Raw genomic sequence first — 10,977 nt, 5'->3', positions numbered from 1 at the left:
CTTGCCCTACGTTTGTATTGTGCGATTCGCAAAAAATAGAGTGGCATGGAGGGTATTTAGGTGGAAATTCCAGAAACATGTCACAGCTCACAATAATTTGAGAGCATATAATATATAATTCAGAGATGTTGTAATTCGTTAAGTACAAATATTATCTAATATCTAGTATACAACCGTTTCAGGTTACCGATGTCAAAATCACATGGGTGAAAAAAGGTTTGTGAGCTCGAGTGGCCGAAGCACTAGCTACTAATTACAAGAGGACAGGCTCTGAGCTCGCCAACTACGCCTCCCCGTACGCACTTGCTCGCCTCTCCTCGTCTCCTGCGGCGCCAAAACTTCTTCCAGCCTCACTCTCGCTAACCTCTCCATTGCCACAGCCGCCGCGGCGCCTGACCCGGCCGATGGAGTTCGACTTCGACTCCCCCGACGGCGGCGACGCCTGGCTGCTCGACGCCATGGCCACGTCGCTCCACTTCTCGGCCGCGTCCCCGCCGCTGCCGCCGCCGTGGCCCTGCGGCGACCCGCACCACCCCTCCGTGCCGCTGGACACGGCCGCCCTGCAGGACGACGCCCCGGGCGCGCGCGCCGGTGAGGTTTCTCTCCGCCATTGATTTCGCCGCCGTCCCTTTCTTCTTCACTGCGCCGTGCGGACGGTACGGGGCGATCCGGCCGATGGCGCCCTGTGTGATCGCCACCGCGATTCGATTGCTCGTACGATACGCCGGCGATTAGCGCAAGAATCTCGCGACAGCGACGGCATCTTGTATTGTTTCGGCTTTGATTACCAATTCGCGCTCGCTGGTTGGTGCCAAGAAGGCAGCTTTTGTCATTGACTTTTGGCGTGGTGCGGTGTGCTCTGGTTGGCGTTCGGAGTTTTCTATGCGCTTGTGGTCAAAATGGTTGGTTGCTAACTGGATTCCACTACGAGGCGCCTGGGTCCAGCACTTGTTTTAGAATGCCTTCTTGGCCATTAGCTGTTGGTAGATTTGCATGGTGGGTTCTGACGGCTTGTCCTTGTCTGCACTAGAATCGGCCTATCTGGGGCAGTCATCAACCCGGCATCGCCTGGGCGCATGAACTTGATTGTCTTTCATGGTAGGGTCCAGTGCTAGATTTTCAGTATATTGAACATGAAAGCAATTTGATGAACTTGTGCTGCTAAAGAAAAATTGTGATGATATTTCCATTGCATGGTTGTGTTTGCTTGACTTAGTAATAATTGGTAAAATGGTATTTGAAGTCATTTGCATCTTACTATTACTAATTGGAGGCTCCTTTTGAAACCTCAAGGTGAAGCCACCTAGGCTTTCTAGGTGGACACTCTAAAAAAAGAGAGAAATTCTAGAAATTCTTAAAAAAAAGCAAAACATCGACCATCAAACGATAGATTCAAATCATCATAGTCATGGGATCTATTATATTTTCTAAAAAATTACCCACTTGTACCATTATAAAAATAGCCTAAAGTAACCCCTGAATCTATATATAAATTACCCACCTCTGCCATTATATAAAATAAACTAAAGTAACCCCTCATCTTCATCAAAATTACCCACTTATGCCATTATAAACAATATTTAAAATAACCCCTTAATTTGCAACTGAATTGCGCACCACTATTACTTAAAAAACTTAAAGTAACCTGTTAAATTTGCATCTATGTTACCCACACGTGCCATTATTAAAAATAACATGATAACCCTACGTTTGAATCAAATAACCTTAATTAAAAATATACAACAATATATAATTCTAAATCGTCTATATCTTGCACTATTGGTATACGATATAATAATTAAGGTCTATACGCATGATGTGTATCACCATTTATAAAGATATAAAGGAAGTGATGAGAATATAGATTTTCATGTTAAAATTATATCTCAAACTTAGGGTTCATTAAACAAATTCAAGCGCATACCTGCAATTCAAAGTGAAAAGTTAAAGATTATAAATGTGGATGAAAATATTGTAGAGTAATTACTAACTAAAATCTATCACAATTGGATGAAGATAATAAGTATATATCTATGTAAGTATTGTATTCGAATATTTAACAAACGAGAGGTAGCTTATGGTAATAGTTTTGTAGCAATGTAGTCTCATTTTTTTCTATTGGAGACTCCGCATTAGTTCCCATGAGACAAGCTAGGAAAAAGAGATAAATTCTCATAAAAATCAAAAACATCAAAAACCAATCCGGTAAACTCTAATAATCATAGCCATAGATCTATTATATTTTCTAAAAAGTTACCTACAACTATTATTGTGAAAATATTCAAAAATGAGCTCTAAACCTATATCTGAGCTCAGCTATTATAAAAAATAATCTAAAGTAACCTCATAATAGTCATCCAATTTACTAATACATATCATTATAAAGTATAACTTAAAATATTATGCTAAAATTTAATTTATGTTACCCACGTATGTTGTTATTAAAAATAACCTAAAGTAAACACCTAAATCTTAATCTAATTATCTTCATGTGCATCATATAGAAATATCAAAAAGTAAACTAATATATGATTGTAAATTACCTATTTATGTCATTATTAATATAAAAATACTAAGTTAAAGTATATACACATAATGAGTGTCACCATTTATACTATTTATACATGTATGTGAGGAATCGATGAAAAATATTAATTTGTATGCTAAACATAATGTATGGAGGATTGGAGGTGCGATACAAAATGGAAAAAGTATGAATATGGATGAAAAAGTGCATAAAGTAATTATTAATTAAAAATCAATCACAACTGGACAAAGATAGGTACATATTTATATAAGTATTATGTTGAAGTATTGAAAAAATAAGAGAGTAGTAGATAATCAATTTTGATTATTAGCTTGGAGTTTAATTTCTAAATAATTTTCAAATACAATAGCTTCTAAAAACATTAGCCCATGCAGGAGCACGGGTTGATGGACTAGTTTATGTAACTGGGAGCAGCTATTGCTCTTGCACAATTTTTATTATTTAATATTGACAATATTTAATTGTCTTCTTACATGTAGGGAAATCTGAAATAACCAAGAAAGGCGAACCTATCAATGGTAAATGCCAGGTCCATCTTTCCATGGTTGATGATTATTCTCATAGCTCTTATTTCTTGAAGGAAAAGCTCACATTAGCTCTGAGGTACTTCAAGGACTCTACCAATCAGCATTTGTTGGTTCAGGTTTGGGTGCCTATCAGGAAAGGGGATCGCTACATGCTAAGTACTTCAGGGCAGCCCTTTGTGCTTGATCAACGGAGTATCGGACTTCTTCAGTATAGGGCTGTGTCCATTATGTATATGTTCTCTGTGGATGGGAACAGTGTCAAAGACTTGGGACTACCTGGGCGCGTATACAAGCAGGGAGTACCTGAATGGACACCCAATGTGCAGTACTACAGCATTACCGAATATGCACGGCTTAACCATGCAATAAGTTACAATGTTCATGGTACTGTTGCCTTACCTGTGTTTGATCCTTCCACGAAGTCATGCATTGCTGTTGTTGAACTTATAATGACATCAAAGAAAGTAAACTATGCAAATGAGGTTGGTAAAGTCTGCAAAGCTCTTGAGGTTAGCTCACTTTTCCTTCTACGACTACAAACTTTCAGCTTGTAAGCATTCAGATAAAATCGATATTGCTGAAATATGCTGCATCTGAGTAATAAATTTCCCATTATCTGCAGGCCGTGAGTCTTAAAAGCACTGAAGTTGTGGAACATCCATATGTTCAGGTAATAATAGTTCAACAACTCCAATTTAACTAATCATTTTTCTTGTTGTATTTTGAATGCTAAACTTCTATCTTTTCTTCTACTCAGATATGTAATGAAGGTCATCATGCTGCTCTTGTAGAGATGTTGGAAGTCCTGACAGTAATTGGTGAAGAGCTCAAACTGCCCTTAGCTCAGACTTGGGTGCCTTGCAAATACCAAAATTCACTGGTACCTTGTGGTGGTGTGAAGAAGAGTTGCTTCAATATTCATGGAAGTTGTGCCCAAGAATTATGCATATCAACTAGTGATGTTGCGTTTCAGGTTATTGATGCTCATATGTGGGGATTCCGAGATGCATGTGTAGAGCACCACCTGCAGAAAGGACAAGGAGTTTCCGGAAAGGCATTCATCCTACGTAGGCCTTGCTTTTGCAAAGACGTGACTAGATTCTCTAAAATGGAATATCCCCTTGTGCATTATGCTCGTATGTTTGGATTAGCTGGGTGTTTTTCAGTATGCCTGCAAAGTGCTTATACTGGAAATGATGATTATGTACTAGAGTTTTTCCTGCCACCTGATTGCAGAAAAGATGATGAGCAAAAGGTTCTTTTGGAGTCCATCTTAGCTCTGCTGACACAGCATCTTCATAGTTTACATTTAGCCACTGATGAAGGCTCTAGTGAAGAACTTCAAGTCAGTGCTATCACTCTAATCAATAACGATGTACAACATCTGAACTTTGAAGGTGGCATTCATGCATCGCATGAGAGCAAAACGAATGGAATCCTTGGGCCTGACAGCCAGAAAAGAATAGTTTCAACAGAATATGAAATGTGGCTATCACCTGAAAATGACACCAAATGCAATGGCAAATTATTTGTTGGACCAAAAGGTGGCTGTACCTCAGATTCTTTGTTGCCTGACAACAATAGCAAACATCAAGTAAGGAGACGAGGAAAAGCAGAAAAAACATTCAGTTTGGAAGTTATTCAACATTATTTTACTGGAAGCTTGAAGAATGCAGCAAAAAGCCTTGGAGGTATGTATAGTTTGAAGTTTTGTAATCTTTCGAGAGATATTGACTGCCACATTCACTACATGCCTGCATGGAAAATTATAATTTTACATATTGTTTATACACTCTGCAGCTCATTCATTGAAATTGTGAAATCTCCATATTTTTGTTCACGTGTAAGTCTTTGGGGAGGTTTTAGCGTAGTTTGCATGCAAGTACAGTAGATGCAGACGTGCTTTTAATTATGACAACGAAATAGAGAGCTGGTATATATTGTATATTCTCTTTTGCTCATGATTATAAACTAGTCTGTGTCTATTTTGTGTAAACCTTATCTTCCATCACTTATTCTTTCATCTATCCGATGTTAGTTCCTCTGCATGCCATGATAACAAACAACAATGTAAACTCTTAAACATTGTTATTTGTTTATTTTCTTTTTGACAGTATGTCCTACAACTATGAAGCGCATCTGCAGGCAACATGGTATTTCTCGCTGGCCATCTCGGCAAATCAGCAAGGTTAACCGTTCTATTTCAAAATTAAAGAAGGTGATTGAATCTGTTGAAGGATCGGAGAGTGGATTTACTCTCACATCTATCACGGGTCCTCTTCCAGTTCCTTTCAGTCCATCCAATCCTATCAATATAAAGAACGGACAGCAAACCGAGGTTATTGACCTTTCCATCCCTTCTGTTCAAGAAAACAGAGGTTCGTCCTTGCAAAGTAAGTTATTAGAGAATGATGATCGCCTAGGCATGGCCATTCCTCAGCAAAGCTTTCTGGCTAATCTCAGCAGACAGATTGAACGGGAGAAAGCTTCAAACTTGAGAAGTTCTTCTGGAGAACCTAGCACGCATTCAGGGACGTCAGAAGAATCCTGCCTTGGTAGCCCTGCAAACAAGACGTTTGTTTCAACAATCATGGAACCACAACAAAACATGTGCAAACCAGATAGCTTCACACAAGAGTTATTTCAAACACAGGACCTGCTGCTTCCAGGACTGTTTGTTAACGGTTCACGAAGCTCTGAAAATTGCAAGAACCACATCACAGATGCAGTTAACGAACCTTCTGTAGTCCCTCTTGGCAGTCTTATGTCTGCAGATAATTCAGGGATAGTAACAGCAAAGGCACGCTACAAGGAAGACCTTTTAAGGTTTCGGTTCCCATGTTCTGCAAGTATTATTGATTTGAAAGATGAGGTGGCCAAACGGATACAGGCAGATGTTGGTGTCTTTGATATCAAGTATCTTGATGATGATCATGAATGGGTGAAGCTGACATGTGATGCTGACTTAGAAGAGTGCATGGAGATCTCCCGGCTATCTGGTAGCAACGTTTTGAGGCTGTTGGTCACTGACATTGCTCCGATCCTTGGTAGTTCTTGTGGGAGCACTGGATGATTTTTGAAGGTTTATGAATTAGCATAATATAATGCAGTGGCCTAATTCAGTTATATTTAGGCTAGCTGCTTCAGTTCTTGGATAAATCACTATTTTCCCTCCTTTTGCAGGTATTTCTCATTTTGTGTAGGGAAATCAAGGATATAAATCATTTGAGGTAGTATGTACAAAGATAAGGTTGATGTAGCATATATCTAATTGATGTTTAGACCTTTCCTGGGTGCTTATATGGTATACGGTTGGTACCAAACAAAATCATGAAAATATTATTGCTGGAATGTTTAAATAACATTGAAATAGTTGTGTTGCATCTTGAAAGACTTATTTTTGTACTCATTAAGTTTGTTTTAGATTGTAACTAGCTCATTGTTCAGCTTTTAAGTCGTTCTGTTCACCTTGGAACTGGAAGGAATGGCAAATACTATAGAAGTTTCGCTTTGGAGTGCTACAAGAGATGCATAGACGCCTCCTTCAGTGACGAGGGAGAAACCTTTTCGGGGTTACGTTTGTTTGCCCAAAAGAAAACCAGTAGCTCGTTAGTCCCTTTCGTTCCAACAGCCTAGACACAACTGCAGAAGAAATCACAGGAGAATTCGTTTGTATCACCACCAATGCCAACAAAACTGCAGGTCCTAAACATTTTCTCACGTTGCCCAACTGTCATGGTACCAAGACGTTGACATGGGAGCGAGGTAGTATCTGCAGCATGGGCAGCACAAGGCACAAGTTAAGGCAAAGTCGCTTACCGGCAAAACCTGCTCCCCAGATCGTAGGTTTCCTGCTCTTTTCCTGCCTTCCACGCAGCTGAACCACCAGAACTACTGGAAGCAACCGGTGCAGCTATTTAACGTCGCCACACAAAACTTCGTGGGGGTTCCCCTTATTAGCAGTAACTGTCAGTCACTACTCTGGTAAACACCAGGTAGCATACTCGGAGAAGGGCTGCGAGATGGTGAAGCTGCACCGGCTCATCTCCATCGTGCTCCGGCTAGCCGCAGCGGGAGCCGCGGCGGCGGCGGCGATAATCATGGTGATCAGCCATGAGACCGCCACCTTCTTCGGCATAGAGATGGAAGCCAAGTACTCCTACACTCCATCATTTGTGTAAGTAATCGAGCTCTTCTTGCTCTGGACTTGATGACTGAACATCTCTTGGCAGTTAGTTTCTAGTGCTGTTGAAGTGATTGAGTTAATGTTCATGATAGCGTGTTTGATCACATTCAGCTTCTTCGTGGTGGCATTCGCTGTGGCTTCCGCCTACAGCCTGCTCGTCCTCCTCGTGCGGCCAGGGAGCACCGTCTCCAGACTAGTGCTCCTGACCGACGTGGTAAGCAGTTACAATTTACAAACCATGTAGTGTAGTCTTGATGTGGCTCCGGTGGTTGTCCATGAACTGAATGCATGGAACGCATGGTGCAGATCGTGGGGATGCTTCTCACCGGCGCGGTGGCGGCCACCGGGGCGATATCGGACGTGGGGAAGAACGGCAACGCGCACGCCGGGTGGCTGCCCATCTGCGCGCAGGTGCAGGCCTACTGCGGCCACGTGGCGGGGGCGCTCATCTCCGGCTTCGTCTCGCTCGTCGTCTACTTCCTCATCATCATGTACTCCCTCCACGCCGTGGCGGAGCCCATGTGCTCCTGCCATTAGAAGAGCCACCCCATCCTTGGTGGTGCCCAAGATATACGTTGTCCGTTTATAAGCCCTAGTAATTTTGTTTAGGCATTGTTTTGAGATATGTTTAATTTCGTCATCTTCATTTCGTATGTGATCGCTCGTTCCCCGTTTCAGAGTATTCAGGCATTCAGCTAGCTGTGCCAAAGTTCTTCTCTTTTGTCATGTGTTTCATTGGAAATTTGAAGAGAAAATGTTCTAAGATGTTTCAGGGGACTTATCTGATCCGCTGTCGCTGTGATGCTTTCACCGTTGGGATTTTGAAAAAGTTAGCATTTTGTCTGTGGTTGTTTGATGGTTGCCGACATGCCGTGTTAGTGTTGAGTCAAGGATTTGGTAATCAGTATCTGCTAACTCAAAGTACGTGTTCAGTGGAGTCAGGGATTGTTTGGTACTACAAGTCTACAACACACTGAGGCAGTTTGGTGAGCTAATTCATATCTACTTTCACCTAAAAATATCTCTTAATATACTTTGGGTTAAACTTTTGCTCGGAAATATTTTTTTTCATGATCAACTAGTAATGATTGCTTACTCATACGTCACCAGCTGAAGCGGAATGTAGTTCATCAGAGTCCAGTCAAAAGTCTGCATTCTACAAGACTACAATGACCATGCCTGGAGTAATTTTCGAGTTTTGATAACACCATCTAACCAAATACTCACTCCGCTTAAAATAGTATAAGGTGTATTTTGTTTCACTAAGAGCTCGCTTGTCCTCATCTCGTCTTGGGGTCGGGAAGATGGCCCTGTCCGTAACTTGCTTGACGCTGGCCTTGCTCACTCGTTCGGCAATCGGCATAGGTCTTGTTCACTCGTTCGGCGCCGCCGGTCTTGGTGGCGGAGCTCGATCAGCGATTTAGCGGCCGCCGGTGGCAGTGGATCCACCCGCCATGGCCGGAGCAGGACTGCAGGAGACGCGTGGCGTGACCGTAGAGAAGGAGAGGCTTCTGCTCCGGAGCCCGGAGCGCGTGGCCGCCGCGCTCCGCTGCCGTGGCGCAGGCCCGACGACGCCCGGCGCGCGCGTTCATCCGACGCGTCCGTGCGACGGTGCTGTCCCCGATCAAGGACGGGTCGATCAAGTACCGGCCCCCGCGACTTCCTGCTGTCCCCGAAGGGCTGCACGGGCCCCGCGTTCTACGCCGTCGTCATCCCCGCCGCCAGCCGCCGCTCTCAGCAGCAGCGCAACAACGACTCCGGCGGCGTGAAGGCGATCACGACCACCGTGCCCATGAAGCACTCGTTCTTCGCGGGCGTCAAGAGCGTCGACTACCTCCCGAACGCGCTGGCGGCGGTGGAGGCGGAGGAGCGGGGCGCGCACGCGTCGGTGTGGGTGGACGAGGACGGGTGCGTCGCGGAGGGGCCCACGATGAACGTCGCGTTCGTCACGGCGGCCGGGGACCTGCTGGTGCCGGCGTTCGACAAGGTGCTCGGCGGGTGCTCGCGCTGGCGCCGAGGCTGGTCGAGGCAGGGCTTATCAGGAGCGCCGGGGAGCGCGAGGATTCCCGCCGGCGAGGCCAGGCGGTGCGCCGAGATGATGCTCGTCGGGAGCGGCCTGCCGGTGCTGCCGGTCGTCGAGTGGGATGGGCAGCCGGTTGGGGATGGTAACTTTGCAGCTTAGAATTACAGTACTATCTGCTGGAATGAAATTTCTTACAGTTTGACGTTGGTAGATTAATGGTGCGTTAGAGATCCAATCCACTGATCGATGGTTTCATGGTGCAGGTCGAGTTGGGAGAGTAAGCCTTGCCCTGTCTCAAATGCTCCGGGAGGACATGAAGTCTGGTCCAGATAGGATTCCCGTTCCCTAAAGTTAAGGAGAGACAATGATTGCTCTGGATCAAAGAAGAATGAGCATCAGGGATTTGGTCCCTGATTTCTTGAAGGACAAAATGCACTTTGTATGTTTTTTTTTCATTTTGTAACTGAGTAATAAGGTTAAGCACTTGAGCAGAGTAGTGTTGTTTTATCGCTCCCTGCCTCTGATTTACAGTACTGCCTGCCCAATTTCTGACATTTAGCCAAACTTGTTCTGCAAAACAGCAGTTTAGACACAAGTGGCTCGCTGTTTCTTGTTCCTGATCACACAAACTACACTGGAGATTGATATGTCCAAGGGGATCGATGAGAGTTGCGCTGCGTAGGACAAGTAGGGGCGCCTCGAGGACGCTGGCACTGCTACCTTGGCGCTGAAGCAACACACTGATAGAGTACGAGCTGGTTAATGCGGCCGAGCAATTGGTCACCGATTCGCTTGCTTCCTGAAGATATCCAAATTTCAGAGGATTCGTAGATGCCTTTTTTGTTTTATCTGCGTGCGTTTGGTGGCTGCAGCTAGCACACCTGCGCACTGTAGCCACGGATGGTAATTTGGCGGGGAACATGCATTTTCCGAGGCTGGCATGCATTAGCATTACTCAAGCTGCTCCTGCTGGTGTGTCATCCCTTGCACGCTACGGTCTGTACATCTCAGTAACCAAGGAACGTCTTCGACTGTGCGAATCTTACATTTTTTTGTATTCAATTATTCTTTCACCCATGTTACTTAGAACCTGCTGCAAATTATACCAGGGTTTGTTGCTCATGCTGGGCCCACCTGTAATCGCAGGCACACTTTGCCATCCCACTCCGGACAAAGCTTCGGTCTCGGGGGCCTGTACAGGTACAGCGGCCGCTCTCGTGAGAGATGATTGCCGCACTCCTTGGCCGACGCGGACACGGGCGCGCGGCTGGAGCTGTCCTGGACCACCACCACCATTCCATTTCCGCAACCGCGGGCGCCATGGCACGCGAGCCCCCGCCCGCCCGGCGCCTCTTCCTTCCTTTCACCCAATCACGGGCGCGCCGCGCCAGGTAAAAGGTGGCTGGAAGCATCCAAGCGCGTGGCCTCTGCCGGACGCTACGGCCAAGCGCTCGTTGCCATGGTCGCCAGCATGCCGTCCGTCCTGACTCGATAGTCGTCGCATGTACATCTGCTCGCTCGGATACACAGTATATAGGCCCGCTAGTCTGTAAAGGTCGCAGGAGCCTTGGTCATGATCCGGGTGTCGTTTGCCGCGGCAAAATTCTTTCAATCTTCAGAGAAATCGGAGAAATGTTCTTGCATTATTGGCAGGTCGGGAAATTAGAGGGGCTGCTTCACCATCGCATTGCAG

At 44.9% G+C, this 10,977-nt stretch overlaps 3 protein-coding genes across 5 annotated transcripts; all 3 read left to right on the top strand.

Annotated features, from left to right (window-relative positions):
• Window positions 1–285: 285 nt before the first annotated feature.
• Window positions 286–6,445, top strand: LOC117850969 (protein NLP3). Of its 3 annotated transcripts, XM_034732859.2 has the most exons (6): window positions 286–591; window positions 3,028–3,584; window positions 3,698–3,745; window positions 3,833–3,955; window positions 4,049–4,766; window positions 5,190–6,445. In XM_034732859.2, the coding sequence occupies exons 1-6, from the start codon at window positions 405–407 to the stop codon at window positions 6,146–6,148; spliced, it is 2,592 nt and encodes an 863-aa protein (XP_034588750.1). In that variant the 5' UTR covers window positions 286–404; the 3' UTR covers window positions 6,149–6,445. The 3 variants fall into 3 exon arrangements, with proteins under 3 accessions (XP_034588750.1, XP_034588749.1, XP_034588752.1); XM_034732858.2 differs by having other exon boundaries at window positions 287–591; window positions 3,833–4,766; XM_034732861.2 differs by lacking the exon at window positions 286–591 and having other exon boundaries at window positions 3,028–3,066; window positions 3,129–3,584; window positions 3,833–4,766.
• Window positions 6,446–6,784: 339 nt separating this feature from the next.
• LOC117850970 (CASP-like protein 1C1) lies at window positions 6,785–8,042 on the top strand. The gene is made up of 3 exons (XM_034732862.2): window positions 6,785–7,252; window positions 7,373–7,475; window positions 7,568–8,042. The coding sequence occupies exons 1-3, from the start codon at window positions 7,098–7,100 to the stop codon at window positions 7,796–7,798; spliced, it is 489 nt and encodes a 162-aa protein (XP_034588753.1). The 5' UTR covers window positions 6,785–7,097; the 3' UTR covers window positions 7,799–8,042.
• A 673-nt stretch (window positions 8,043–8,715) lies between these two features.
• Window positions 8,716–9,791, top strand: LOC117848257 (D-amino-acid transaminase, chloroplastic-like). The gene is made up of 3 exons (XM_072292293.1): window positions 8,716–8,864; window positions 8,906–9,426; window positions 9,548–9,791. Exons 1-3 carry the CDS (start codon window positions 8,716–8,718, stop codon window positions 9,631–9,633), a joined length of 756 nt encoding a protein of 251 aa, XP_072148394.1. The 3' UTR covers window positions 9,634–9,791.
• The last annotated feature ends 1,186 nt before the right edge of the window (window positions 9,792–10,977 follow it).

Source organism: Setaria viridis, chromosome 3 (genome assembly GCF_005286985.2).
Source record: "Setaria viridis chromosome 3, Setaria_viridis_v4.0, whole genome shotgun sequence".
NCBI classification, from domain to species: Eukaryota; Viridiplantae; Streptophyta; class Magnoliopsida; order Poales; family Poaceae; genus Setaria; species Setaria viridis.
Note: the sequence above shows the minus strand (reverse complement) of the source record. Positions and strands in the feature narration are given on the sequence as shown.

Bases quoted from the DNA above. Each gene is read 5' to 3' on its own strand.
- LOC117850969 (XM_034732858.2), top strand. From the start codon at position 405: ATGGAGTTCGACTTCGACTCCCCCGACGGCGGCGACGCCTGGCTGCTC. The intron at 592-3,027 runs GTGAGGTTTCTC...TCTTACATGTAG, and splicing joins CGCCCCGGGCGCGCGCGCCG to GGAAATCTGAAATAACCAAG. The intron at 3,746-3,832 runs GTAATAATAGTT...TCTTCTACTCAG, and splicing joins TGGAACATCCATATGTTCAG to ATATGTAATGAAGGTCATCA.
- LOC117850970 (XM_034732862.2), top strand. From the start codon at position 7,098: ATGGTGAAGCTGCACCGGCTCATCTCCATCGTGCTCCGGCTAGCCGCA. The intron at 7,253-7,372 runs GTAAGTAATCGA...GATCACATTCAG, and splicing joins TCCTACACTCCATCATTTGT to CTTCTTCGTGGTGGCATTCG. The intron at 7,476-7,567 runs GTAAGCAGTTAC...CGCATGGTGCAG, and splicing joins TAGTGCTCCTGACCGACGTG to ATCGTGGGGATGCTTCTCAC.
- LOC117848257 (XM_072292293.1), top strand. From the start codon at position 8,716: ATGGCCGGAGCAGGACTGCAGGAGACGCGTGGCGTGACCGTAGAGAAG. The intron at 8,865-8,905 runs GTGCGACGGTGC...GGGTCGATCAAG, and splicing joins CGCGTTCATCCGACGCGTCC to TACCGGCCCCCGCGACTTCC. The intron at 9,427-9,547 runs GTAACTTTGCAG...TTCATGGTGCAG, and splicing joins TGGGCAGCCGGTTGGGGATG to GTCGAGTTGGGAGAGTAAGC.